At 44.8% G+C, this 14,037-nt stretch overlaps 1 protein-coding gene across 6 annotated transcripts in view; it reads right to left on the reverse strand.

Annotated features, from left to right (window-relative positions):
• Positions 1-941: 941 nt before the first annotated feature.
• phactr4a (phosphatase and actin regulator 4a) overlaps positions 942-14,037 on the reverse strand; it is a 34,090-nt gene continuing 20,994 nt past the window's right edge. For 5 of the 6 annotated variants that reach the window (XM_069176027.1, XM_069176029.1, XM_069176028.1 and 2 more), the window contains 9 exons: positions 9,572-9,703; positions 8,503-9,079; positions 6,982-7,211; positions 5,633-5,795; positions 5,222-5,277; positions 2,968-3,029; positions 2,729-2,866; positions 2,080-2,156; positions 942-1,914 (listed from right to left, as the gene is read on the reverse strand). In XM_069176027.1, the coding sequence (XP_069032128.1) occupies positions 1,899-1,914; positions 2,080-2,156; positions 2,729-2,866; positions 2,968-3,029; positions 5,222-5,277; positions 5,633-5,795; positions 6,982-7,211; positions 8,503-9,079; positions 9,572-9,703 (1,451 nt within the window). In that variant the 3' untranslated portion in view covers positions 942-1,898. The remainder of the gene's footprint in view (positions 1,915-2,079; positions 2,157-2,728; positions 2,867-2,967; positions 3,030-5,221; positions 5,278-5,632; positions 5,796-6,981; positions 7,212-8,502; positions 9,080-9,571; positions 9,704-14,037) is intronic. The other variant, XM_069176030.1, reaches the window with a different exon arrangement.

A 14,037-nucleotide genomic window follows, 5' to 3' on the forward strand; every position in this document is an offset into this window, starting at 1 on the left:
GCCGCCTGATGAACGAGTCCAATATTCACTCACTTTTAGCTCAGGTTTGGTCTCCGCCTTCCTGAAGGAAACATCGGGTTCTTTATGCTCTCGACCCGTCCGTCACAGCAGAGGATGGAGGAGCTCTGATCGTTGTCATGGTGTTTGTGATTAACGGGCTGTCATCGAGCAGCACAGTGTTTAAACAGAAAATATGAAATGGTGATTTTGAGATATCAAAATTCCAAATCAATAGTAAAAGCATTCTGGGAGGTTTATTATTTATAAGTTCTGAAAACATGACATGAATTGTATTCTTATGTAGATTACATAAGTACTGATATTAAGATTCTATAGACAAGTGATACCCAAGCTGTGGTTTGTGTGCCTCCGGTGGTACAGGAGGCTGCACCTGGTGGTACACACGAGTCCAGAAAACAGTTGAAATAAGCAACAACTCGGGACCTGACAGGTCAGAGAGCTGCAGGCTGCAAACCTCCCTCTGATGATCATGACTTATTACCGAGTGCTCTGATTAATAAATACTCTTTGATTCAGAAACAGCGGCTCTACGTGGTCTCTATTCGGTCTCTGATTAAATGAACGAAGTGTTATCTGCTGAATGTACAGAAACTGCTGCTCAGATTCAAGATTTAACTCATCAGTTCATTTCAATGACGGCTTCACACCACGTCAAGGTTCAGGTGCAGGAGACAGAGACTCCGTGTCTGTTCAGCGCCGACAGGCGTCACGGGATCTTAAAGTGACAACACATGACAGAGAGAAGACGGCAGCTGAACTCATCTGAAGACACGAACCCACTCAGGTCCACATGGAGGGAATCATTTCAGCTCAGATCACTTTATAGAACACTGCCCTCATCTGGTCACTTTAAAAGGCCTTCTACTTCCCATCCAACACACACACACACACACACACACAGAAGAAAGAAAAGACCAAGATTGAAATGTAAATCACAGGTATTTTAATTGGAGTAGATTGTTCAGTTATTCAGTGTGTTCACAAAAACAGTTTAAAGGTCTCTGTATAAAAAAAAACAGAAGAAACAATCTGTACCATTACTATTGAGAAATACTTTACAATTAAAACATGTCAGTAGTTTACAATATAAAGTCGATCAAATCTAGAGTTGTTCTATACAGTCGCAGCCAGCTATGAACTTGCATATATAAAGTACCGTAAAACCGACAGGAAAATAAAAATATGTACATTTTCCTGCTTTGAAGAATTCAATTATAAACAGAATTAGAGGCTCGAAACTTGTTTTGAATTATCTACAAACCTGATTAAGGAACATAAGTTGCCTTTATTAGAGAATAATCTAGTGATATGTGCTCCAGGAGAATCATCATCAATAAAGTACAGTAAAATGCACGTTTTAAGAGTTTTGGAATCAGAGCTCAGCGGGTCGAACGGAGCTCTTTCACATTTTCAGCCGTACGTCGTGTTAGTTCACGTGAGATTTAAGGCAGGATAGGAACAGTGTTTCAACCCGGGTTAGTTCAGTGGTACCATCCACGGTGCTGATATGAACTGCGTTACGTGCACAGTCTTTCTGCTTCCGAATGGGTTTATATACATGAAGGCAGGTGAAGGCGTTAGAGAGAGAGAGGGTTCCCCTGAAGGGGGCGCTGTGCGAACCCTCCTTTGAAGTTCAGTCGGAGTGTTTCCTCCCCCTTTGAGCGTTGGCACCGAGCACCGGTCGACTCCTCCCGTCCGGAGCTCCGCGCTCTGACAGGTGTCGGAGTACCGGCTGCTTTTTGAACTGCGACTCCTTCAGCTGCGCGACCACGAAGAGCCCCGTGTTCAGCTCTCAGCGGGGAGTCGGACCTCCTCGGACCTCCTCGGACCTCCTCGCTCCTCCCGGCCCGACGGCTCGTACCGGTCGGCCCGGACAGCTACGGTCGATGGAACCTGGAGGAGACGAGAGGACTTTAGTCGCTGCAAAAACATCCAGCGGAGAAAACAGCAGCGCTAAAGAATGGATGTCTGTGATGAACAAAGTTGAAGAAGAGCCGAGGTGAATTATTCATGAGGGCGGTGTATATATAGATATAAATATATATAAACCAGCCTGACCGGGTATAGATCCTGCTTTCTTCATGAACCTCCATCTCTGAACTCTTGAATTCGTTGAGCTCCTTGCGGATGGCAGCCTGAGAGGACGACACATGAAAGAAACATCATTCATCCGTTTACAGCAAGGCACAAAAGAAGAGAGAGAGAGAGAGTGTGTGTGTGTGTGTGTGTGTGTGTTCAGATTGTTTCTCCTCTGTTATTATTCCACACAAACTTTGTTTTTTAGGACCTGAAACCTGAAATCCTTCCACTTCCCACCTCCTCCACACGCTGACATGCATCTGCTTCGTGTGCCTGCATATTTTCTCAGCTTCATTGGACCAGGTAATTTACTTGGTAGCCATTAAAGCGGTGTGTGTGTGTGTGTGTGTGTGTGTGTGTGTGTGTGTGTGTGTGTGTGTGGGGTGTGTGTGTGTGTGTGTGTGTGTGTGTGTGTGTGTGTTCCATTCCTGGGATTCCTCCTCGATACTGAACCTGCTTGGAATGTAAATCCCCCCTCGAGAGTTGACCAGACGGAGGAGACGTTACTGTTAAACCTGCTCGGGGCTTAAAGAAGCTTCGAGCCACATGAGTCGAGTGTGTGTGTGTGTGTGTGTGTGTGTGTGTGTGTGTGTGTGTGTGTGTGTGTGTGTGTGTGTGTGTCTCTCACCTTGTCAGCAGGAGTGAGTTTGGTCCAGGGTTTGTCGGCTCTCCGGTCGTAGTCGTGGGCGTGTGTGGACTCGACGTACTCGTGGAAGCGCAGGATCTTGCGAGCCTGCAGTTCGGCCACCGTTGGTCTCTGGGACAGCTGGAGGAGGAGCGAACACGGCTGCTGTCAGTTTCTGCTTCATAATCATGATGATGATAATACTAATAATAAGAGCTGTCGTTCTCGTGCTGCAGCCCGACCTTTCTGGTGAGCCTCCGTTTGATCTCGCATCTCTCGAGCCGTCGGTCCGCTTCGTTCTTGGCTGCGGGAGGAGAAGACATTCTGTGAAACACTGCAGCCAGTCAGCCACATTTCACCCGAGCTGCTGTAACGAGAATCACTGAGTCGCTGCAGCTCCTGCACAAGGCGCTGCTTTGTTGTTGTCTCTGGAGGACAGGCGAGACGCGGCGGGGAGGTATGAACCCTCCATCAGAACTATTCTGTTCCTACTTCTGGGATGTGAGTTAGCGTCACAGTGATGTGACACCAAAGTTCCCCCGCAGTCCGTCTGCTGGACGCTTCTCACTCCGTTGTTTGTGTGTTTGTGTGTTTGTGTGTTTGTTGTGCGGCCACATGATGAATCTCACTTTCACTTCCACAGCTCCCCGTAGATTCAAGGAGATATTTCCACGATCAACTGGTGCGTACGAGTCTTCTCAAATACAGCTTCCTGTATCGGGCACCGATCACATTCGTTTTTCACTACGACCGGGAATTTGTACACGATCTTTGGGAGGTTTGGGAAAATGTTATTGACGGTCTACGGAGGAAGAAAGTGCTCAGAATGACTTCACCTGTCTCGGGCACTCAGATTCTACGTAGGTCCACTCGCTGTGTGCAGTAACTCAAAGCTTCTGCAGCTCTTCATTAAACCTCTTCTTCAGAACACCACTTTGTTTTTCTCACAGCCAAACAATGGAACTCCTCCACGGCGTCTTAATGACTCCAGTAACACACGTTACTCTGCTGTTCATGAGACGTGGAGGCAGACGGCCTCTGAACCCGATTCTGTCGGAGGCTTCTTCCTGTTAAAAGGGAGTTTTTCCTTCCAGCTGTTGCTGATGTGGGAGCTGCTGAGTCGCCGGGTTTCTCTCTATAATGCTGTAAAGTTATGTTGGAAGGACTTTACTGTGTGAAGTGCCCTGAGATGGCTTGTATTAGAAATACAATTGAATTTAAATTCAATGTTAGGGTCACTTCCTGGTCAACACAACATCCAGACAATCTCTCCATCTACCGGTGGAAATATGAAATGGAATAAATCTCAGCTAACCACGAGTGTTCCTGTCCAAGCTTTGAGTTTCAGAGTACCAGCGATCGTAACGCTCTTCAATTGGTACCGACCTGCTCAGATCTACAGTACATACAAGCTCCAAGAGTCTTTGGTATTTGATCATCATTTAGCTGTTTAATGTTTGATGGGACATGATTTTTTTTTTTTTTAATATTAAAACAGTCGTTGAATATATCAAATCGATTAGTATATGCAACTATCACTCCTCCTCGTTTCCCCTGTTTTAGTGGCCTGTTGCAGCGTTACTCCCGTCAGAAGGTGGCAGTGATGCACCTTAAAGCCGTCAGCCGCCACTAAACAACATGAACTAAAGAACATGTTGCTGCTCGCCAGCTGTGGAAGTGAAACTGTGTGGAGGTCAGATTAGACGCCGCGCTGAGAAACAGCACAAACACTCATCATCAAATAGTTCTGGGTGAATTTCAAACCGTAGTTTAGCTTGAAAAGCCCGCCCCGACTTTGTCTACTGTCATATTACTGAGTATCAGGTATCAACGCTGATAAACGGCTCTTATTGTGAAGCACAGGCAGGAAGTGGCCGAGTGTCATCAGCTCATCACAGCAGGACAGGAAACGTTATTCCATGTCGCTCCGTCACATGCAGCCGATTAATGAGGCCAGAATCTGATGATCCTTAATTCTGTCTGCTGCTTCAACTGTCTCTGAATGAGGGCGAAAAAGAAACAGTCCGACAGAACCGGGGAGGTCCGGTCCCGTTAAGAGTCCCGTTAAGAGTCCCGTTAGAGACACCTGTAGAGTCAGAAACTCATTAAACACACTCGGGATCACCGGTGCTGATACTTTGTCTGCAATCATCCCACACACTCCTGAAACCACCTGAAGCTACATTTCATCCAGTCTTTAGGGTGTGTGTGTGTGTGTGTGTGTGTGTGTGTGTGTGTGTGTCCGGATTTAAACTGTTATTCAAATATGAAGTGAGCTCAGTGGTCATAATTACAAACTCCTGTGTTTAGTGACCGTCAATGTGCTGCAAGCAAGAAGTAAAACAACAACAACAACAACCACACAGTCAGAGGAGGACGAAGGACTAATGTTTCTATCCATTTCAACCAAGGTGAGAGAAATGAAAAATGTCCTCTCTGACCTTGATGCAGATGAAGGGAAGGTAAATAAAGCAGGCTGATGAGGGAGAGTCTCACCTTGAAGGATGTTCCTCTGCTCCAGCTCGTCTGCCGTCGGTCTCTGACTCAGCCGCCTGAACACACAACACGTCACATCAGCCGTGTCCCAGGGATACCGTTCCATCCCAGACGAATTATTGATGTTGATGAAGCAAGTTTCTTTTGAAAAAGATTTCTTTGTGCCCAAATATGTTCAGCAGAGCTTTTATTTGGCGTTTCTTTCCTGTATAAACTGCAAACAATTTGCATAAATGCTTTAATTCTTGAAATCACAAGATTTCCTGAAGCGACTGATGGTAAATAACGGATGGAAACAAACTGCAGGCGACCACATTTTACACGACTTTCTTTCTCTTTGCTGCACTTAGTAAGAATGAGCTTGAATTAAATAATCATGTTTCTGATTTCAGAGGCTGAAGCTGGGTTTACCGTGTCAGCGTGGTGCCGATCTTGCTCCTCACTGCCTCCCACTGCTCCCTGTTGTGCCAGATCATGCCGTCGTAGTTCTCCTGGGCGTCCCCGTCCTCCCGCTCCTGTCTCTCCAGCTTCAGCGCCAACGTGTCCTTCCTCTTCACGCGGCTCGCCAGCCCGCCTGGTGCACAGACCGAATGTTTATACGTACGCACTTTGCTGCATTTCATTAGCGGAAATATCCCAACTTTCTTCAGCGCACTGCTGTCCGCGCGCTCGCCCGGCTGCCCGATACCGACGGACCTTAAAAAGGCGAGACCGTTTTCTTACGGTGTTTCTTTGACGCTCGTACATTTCTACACACATTTCATGGAGCAGCGCTTCGGAGCGGGAGCGCTCGGACGCCGTTAAGAGCTCCGTACAGTCGGCCGCTCCTGCTGCTGAAACGAGGCCGAACGCACTCAGCTGTCAGTCAGCGCCGCTAAATATTAGAAATACGTACATTACAGTGAGTGCTGTAAACCATACAAAGGGCTAGTTCATACTTGTTGACAGTTTGAAAGTAAAGTGTGCGGAGCAGTAAACAGTCAACAGCTTTCAGCACTTTTTATAATCGTTCAAGTTCCTGAAAGCAAACTTGGAAGTTTCAGCGGGACATTCGTCTCCGTCAGCAGCCAACCAATCAAATCAACCTCAAATGCAGCAGACTCTTCTACAGCGTCCACGAATACGCTCCTCATCTGTTGGGAATATCACTCTGGTCTACAAATTCATTTATTTATAGTTAGATCTGCTGCTTAGATACATCTGGCAAACAACATAAACATAACAAAGTCCCAGTAAAATGTTTGAACTGATAGAGAGCAGAACAAAACTCAAGACATCCAAACTAAAAAAAAAAGAACATCTGGAGTCGTAAGCAAAAACAGTGTAAACAAACCAAAATGTGTTTTATATTTTAAACTCCACCAAGTAGTCAGTGTTTGTCTTGACGACAGCTTGGTCACCTGTAATGGTCTCCGTCAGCAGGGAGCGTTGTCAAGAGTTACCTGGAGGAATTTCTTGCCTTCTTGATATTGTTTGAGGTCTTCAGTTGTGTTGTGCCGAGGGACGTATGTGTACATATTTGAAGTTTAGTAGTTTAACGGTCTTTATGTAACATGTAGCATGTTTAAGTCAAATAGGTTTGTTTTGTCCACGTCCTCCACATGTTTACAGATGTTGCCTCATTGGAAAAACAGGAAATGAGAGAAACAAAGTTCCCTTGCAGCTGTAATTACAGAACTATTTTCCATTCGTCTTCTGTTAATCTAATTAAAATCGATTTTAAAAAGAGGTCCGAACGTAACGTTACGAGTGGAACTTACTCGGAGGGCCTTCCTCGTCCTCCTCGTCGTCGTCTCTGTAGAGGATGGGGCCGTCGGAGTCCGACTCCTCCTCGCTGTCCCCGGGGCCTCCGCCCTCGGGGATGATGCTCACTCTGGGGTCCGCAACCAAACCTCTTCTGCTGCGAGGCTCCAGCTCTGGTTTTCGGGGCGGCCGCGGAGGATGAAGCTTCCTCATCTCCTCCTCCATGTCGAAGTCGTCGTCTTCTGGCCTGCGAAGGAACAGCGGCGTGAGAACAAACAGGAACGCCGGCAGCGTTTGTGCAGCAACGATCTGCCTGATGTGCTGAACTGGTCTGAATCCGTGGGAATAGAAGCTCAGTTATTTGCTGAAGACTCCTCCGAGTCCCGTTTGTCTGACTGAGCGTTGCTCCGCTGCCGTTAAGTGTTGGAGCAACGGACGACCTTCACACCAGATCACAGAACAAAGTTCTGACGTGCTGGATGTTTTATTGATGAGTACTTGGCAGCACACGAGACCATATAAAATACCACCAGCTTTCAATTTCAAACGACAGCTCTGCGTTTTGAGTTCCCTGCAATTTAAGTTCGACTGATTTATTGAACATCTAATAGCTGGAAGTGCAACCGATCCGTTTCCACTGAACAACTTCAGTCCGTATCAATCTGAAGAGAAAAGTCAAGGCTGAGTAAAATTGATGTTACACTTGTGTTTAAACATCGTGTCTGCAGGAGTTCATTTCCTTTTTTTGGTTTTATTTTGGTAGCAGCTGCTGAGGCACGTTAAGCCACACGAGGTTAAAACCAAATCTCAAGAGGACTGCAGAGGTCAATAGACAAAGAGGAAAGCAACGCAAATAACTGGAACCCAGTGAAGGTTCAAAAATCAGGAAAAAAAGAAATGAATGACCATTTGCCATATCTATAATATCATATTCCAAAATACTCCACATTAGATAAACCACTGACCAAATTATTATTTTGATTCATCAATTCTTCATTTGGTCTGTTTAACTAAAATCTCTGAAAATAGTGTCAAATGCAACATTAAAATTTCACAGAACAAAAATAATCCAATAAAATTCACTTTACTGTTGTAGTAAACAGGTATGCTGCACAATTTCTCATTTAAGAGACATTAACCACTTTTCTTTTTTGATATAATTTACTCATAAAACTTTCCTGTGTTGGATTTGGCTCCATAAAGATAAAAATGAATTGAATTGAATTGAATGTGTTACTGCCGTTTGCCTTCATTCCTTAAACAATCATAACGCCATTGTCTAACTATTTAATTAATCTCTGCCCCCTTCAGGATTAATAAAGTTTTAATACTGTTGTAATTTCTACTTGAAAACCTAATTGAAGAAATTATCAAATTTATTGCCGATTAACTTTTTTGTTCAATAAATGGATTAATCATTTGATAGTTTGAGCTCTATTTAAATTGTCTCCAACCTAACAATATATGAACCTATTAGTTAAACTGCTTCTGTTCCTTCACAGCTTTTTAATGTGATGTTGAGTGTATGAGGCACTCACAGCCTGAGAGGTTCGATGGTGATGGGGAGAGAGTTACGCTGGTTCCCCCCCACCTCCGTGAGGAAATCTGGAGGAGACTCGAACAGTAGTGAGTGGGCCCTCTGGGAGCCGTCCGGGTTGGGCTGAGCCTGGCCGGGGCTGGCCAGGGCTCTCTGGATGAGGATGTGTAGAGGGATGGCCGGAAGCTGACTGGGAGGCTCTGTGGTCGGGCTGGGGGGGTCAACCTTCACGGTGGGCGCGGGACCGGCGGAGGTGGCGCTGGGCGGGGGGAGCGACCGAGCCCCGGGAGGAGACGGAGGTATGTGGGAGGGCGGTAAAGGCAGAGGCTCGGTGACGCTCTGAGGAACCGCTACGTTTGTCCTGTCCTCGCCGTTGTCTCCTTTAAGGACAGCAGGGGGCGCCGGGACAGGGGCAGAGGAGGAGTTAGTGGTGGAAGACTCTGGCACCTGGCTGGCAGGAGAAGGATCCACAGAGTGGCGCTTGATTACGGGGGTCATCCTCTTCGGTGGGGTGGGTGGAGAGCGCTTGGCGGGTGCTGGGACTACGATGACACCGCTGCCAGACTGAGAAAGCTCCGCTGTTGAGAGGACAGTCAACAACAGCAATTAATACTTGTTGTGCAGAAGGATGCTCCCAAACAAAAGCTACAGGCACAGTGTGAAGATGCAGAGTCAATCTGAGGAAGAGTGAAGTTAGTTTTAGTAACAATAACATACAAAGAAACAAAAGAAAATGTCAGTTTTCATGTTCCTGTTACTGCAAGCTGGTTACGGAGTCAGTGGAGGCCAACACACAAACAGACAGCAGTCTTTAATGAACATCCACTGAGATGATCAAACACAGTCGTTGCACTCAGGCATAAAGCATGTCCATGCGGTGCCTCCTTGCAGCATTTAGAAAACATTAGTTGAGGTAAAAACAGCTCCACTGGCTGCAAAACACATGCGATGCGGGTCTGAGGTTAAAATGGAGGTGAGGTATTGAACGTGCTGTGAAGGTGGGGGAGCTCCTCCACAGGTCTGCAGGCTTTATTAAAGGTGGACGGACGTCTGCGGCCCTGATCGGGTACCTGAGCAGGTCCGGCTCGCCCTGTGGCGCAGGTACACGGGGAGAGAGAGGTAGAGGCCGAGCTCGCTCTGCCGTCTCCAGCTGGTCCAGTAACAAGGCTGCCTGACCTCAGAGCTCCTGTTCAATGAGGAAGCTGGCAAACATGAGCGGAGAGGTCAGGGAGGGGGCTGGGTTTATATTTTAAGCTGGGAGATAAATATGGGGGGGGGGGGGGGGGGGGTTCAGATAGTGGTCGTCCTGACTTTACGCTGTGCAGAGGAACATCCATCATCACACCATAAACAACTTCAGTGGAAACAGAAGATAAGAAACATTTCTCCTGGTTACATAAAGCGCCGCTGCAGTGAGGCGCTTCCCTTCAACATGATGATTTATTGACATACTTGCTCATTCATGATGCTTTTCTTCAAGGTCATTAAATCAAAGGGAAACACTCTTCTTCTCCTTGTTTCATCGGGTCCATTTCAGCCAGTCTCATGCAGTATTTAAAGTTATTATCTTATTTCTGATGTGTTAACATCTCTTTGCTGATAAATAACAACAAATTGCAGTGCTAAACCACGTTCGATGTATTTAGAAGTACGTCCACCAGAGACCACTGATTTTTCAGCTGCACGATGTGCTGGTCAGTGTGGCTCTCAGTCACACCTTAAAGTTGTTGACTAATAGTTGTAGCAGCAGAGGTGAAGCACATTTTTGTTAAAAAGAAAAAAAAGAAAAGGCTTTGTGCTCACAAAGAACCCCGTCAGGAGGTTTCTATGTGTCTCCTGAAGCTCCTCCTACTGTATAGGACAGCAGGACGGAAGTGTCCATCTAGCAAACACTTAACGTGTCTCAAGACTTGGAATAAGACCTAAAGTACACTTTAAAAAACATACTAAAAGTATAATCTTTACAACAAATATTTGACATTTAATAAACAAAACAGATTCATCAATATTCAGACAAATCTGTGAATTAAAATGTGATTTGACGGACAAGTTGTTATCTTTTTTTTGTCCCATATCAGCCGTCACTCTTTCTCCCAGTTCTTCAGTCTTAAAGTTTCTTTATCTCCAGAATGAACTTGCATCAATGATCTGCTGCTGGTTTTACCACAACTCTTATTTTGAAATGTGATGTGGCATAACTGTAAGGACATTTTTATAGGAGAAAAAAAAACCAGTTCATTGATATGTGAAGTGATTTTTGTTATGTTTGTTATTGCATTTCAATAATAATAGACTTATAATACCAATTATATTAGAATTATAATGAAGAACTTAATTAAGTTTTAAACTCACAAATCAGTCTCACTAATGCAGCATCGGTCATGAACCTTTTTTTGAGGCCGAGTTGAATCATTCTGTGATTGATTCAAGATCTGGCAACACAAATATAAACATCACATCCAACATAATGGAGGAAAGGAAAATTTAAAACGGTGTACTGGACAGCCTGCAGGTGACGTGTGTGATATTATGCTAACAGAGGCCATTACTAATGTAATCTCACTCTCTCCACTGACAGTAATATAAGTGCAGACGCCTCACTGGTGCAACAGTGGAATGTGTTTGTACCACGGAGGCTGTGAGTTTCAGACAAACGATAGCGGGACGGGCTGTAAACAGCTGCTGCATGCTGGGACAAAAGATATGAAAAACTGAAAGCCAATCAGTTTCTGTTTGGCCTCCGGAGTTGCATAAACGGTGCAAATACAAGCCGGTGCGCGTCTCCTCTCCAGAGACCGCTGGCCGTGAACGCCGACGCTGCACGGCGAGCAACGTGGTGGAAAACACCGACACAGCAGAAACGGTCAGCTCACCGGTAGGAAAGACGCGAGGTGATAATGGAGAGAAATGAAACGGCTTCAAATATGGAACACGTGGATGTTTGGGAGGACAGAAATATATCAAGTTGGAATGATGTCAACTAACAGCAGCATAACCACAACTTTTATCTCCACTAAAAATACATTATAGTGTGGAATTAGTAAAACACATAATCTAGTGGCAAGAAATGATCTTTATCAATGTATAAATAAGAACACATATTTATCCAAGTCGCAATACTCAATTCATTTAACTTCAAACATAAAAATCCAGGATTCCCACTCAAGTCAAATGTCAAATTCTCAGACTTTTACCGACTAAAAAGCTGAAATGAAATGACCTGTAATGATCAGAGAAACATGCTGCATTTAACATTTGACATTCCTGTTTAAAACAGGCTGAAACACACCCCTCCGCTTGCACCAATAAAGACATGAATTAAATACATGTCTAAATACTGGTTGCAGAGAAAAAGATTTATCTAAGAATAACAGCAATTAGCTCACAACCTATGAAGCTACATTTTAAATTTCTGTCAGTGACCATTGATGCTACCAAACATATACATCAACAATAACTGGCTAAATCAGCTACATACATGGAAAATATTACATGTTGATAAATGACAATAACATTTAAACAGGAGAACAAAATTCTGTAATATTCAATGACTTGGCCCCCAAAAACGATCAAATTCACGGACTTTCCCTGTCTGGAAAAAAGTTTCAAAACTTCCCTGAAAAAGAAGGTGAATCTCTCGGCTAACGACGTCAACAAACGCTAACGGCAGGAGGAGTCAGACAAAAACAAAGAACCGAGCGAGACTGGAGGGGCGGCTTCCAGCTCCTGTTGGAGCGACCGCAAACAAAACACCAACATTTAGATTTTGCTGTTCACAAGAAGCATCTGTTGATGATAAACCGTGCCTCAGAACAAAGGGATCTCAGCGGACTCATGATGGTGAATTGTTTTTAGCATAAAGCTGGATGGAGCTGCCGAGTCGTCTCGTCGACACGTTTGGTTGTGCGGCCGCTGTCCTCACAAGTCAGGGACTTCAAAAGCACAACACCGATCAGTGAGGTAAAAAAGACGCTCAGAAAAACAACTAAAGGCTTAAAGATGGATGATTGGAATTGGTGAACATGTCTGATCATGAGTTTACCGTTTGCCAAATATTCAACATACCTGAAAAAGAAAAGCACTCCGAGCACCTGAGCTTGCCAAAGAGCGCCGAGGCACTCTACGACCTCACTGACAAAGAAATGTTTTGGAGACCCGGATGAAACCATCATCTCGAAAAGGGGAAGAGCGTCACGGTTCGAGGTTGCTTCGAGTCCTCTGGGCCACAAACAAGGGGAAGATATTTATCCACGTGTCTGACGAGATGATGTCAGAGTGGCCGTCCAGCCGAGGCTCAGTACAGCTGATTGATGCCGCAGCGCTGCAGCCCTAAATATCTACTAGTCAGACCTTCACCGTGCAGACACTCAATGAAACGGCCTGAACTTCCTGAGACGTCCAAACGTGAAGGCAGGGTGGAAGCAGCAGTGTGAACGTTGTGCAGGTCTGATCTGCAGCTCGTGGAAACACTTTGAGTTGATTATAACCAAAGGAGATTCAACCGATTGGTAAATTCAAGGGTTTCTTCTTTTTTTTTTTTTACTGGGAATGGTAATAAACTTCTTCTATAATGACATGAACATAATGTGTTCTTATCCTTCAGCTCGTTTGATTGCAATTAATGCAGAGAAACAGGTCATTTCAATTAGTTTGGTTTTACTTGTCACCGTTTCTTATTGGATGAAGATACACATACAACACATATTGTGTTACCATAAACACAATATGACGATGCCAGAGATTAAACTAAGGAATTGGATTTGATTTGTCAAAGATGGGGGGAGTAAGTAGTTTCTTGTTTTGTTGTCTTACTGTACTTTCAAAGACCTTAAGTGTCTTCCTAACTTCTTTAATTCACGCAACAAACAACAGATATTCAAGTCTGTCCAAAAACCACAACAGCCTACCACAACAAACAAAAGCAACACAGATCCCCACCTTAACGCAGCTTATCGCTCGCCGAGGTTTTGAATCTGCCGTGTGGGTGTGAACGTCTACAGATTGTTGATGTTGTGTACATGTTTTTTTTCATATGGTTTTACCACAGGCTAATGTTATAAAGCTGGCGAATCTAAATACTTGAAAAAATAGCAATGGACTGACAAAGAAAACGTTATGCTGCGAAGCCCCCGTCAGGGCGGCCGGTGTGAAACAGCCCGGCAGCGGTGGCGGAGCATCAGAGAGCACAGAAGGAAAGCAAAAAGCTAAGTTTACCTTCCAGGAGCTCGTCAGTACAATCAGTCTGGCTGTACTTCATTTTCCAAAACGTAACGAACACAGGATAAATAACAATGTTGTGGTTGCTAAGGTAACTACCTGCAGTTATGGTGACATTATACTTCCTGTAATTTTAATATTTGAAATACTTAAGACAAATGATATCATCAGGGAGCACCGTGATGCCTCACTTCTCCGACAGCTTGACTGAGTACCGACGACCTTTGATTTGAATTATTATGACAGCTTCCCCCATAATTATCAGATAGAGAATAATTACTAGTTAACTTCTCATATATTTACACACACACACTATAAT

This window comes from Embiotoca jacksoni, unplaced genomic scaffold (genome assembly GCF_022577435.1).
Source record: "Embiotoca jacksoni isolate LCO1_2020_lvr unplaced genomic scaffold, fEmbJac1.0.p SCAF_7, whole genome shotgun sequence".
Classification (NCBI taxonomy): Eukaryota; Metazoa; Chordata; class Actinopteri; family Embiotocidae; genus Embiotoca; species Embiotoca jacksoni.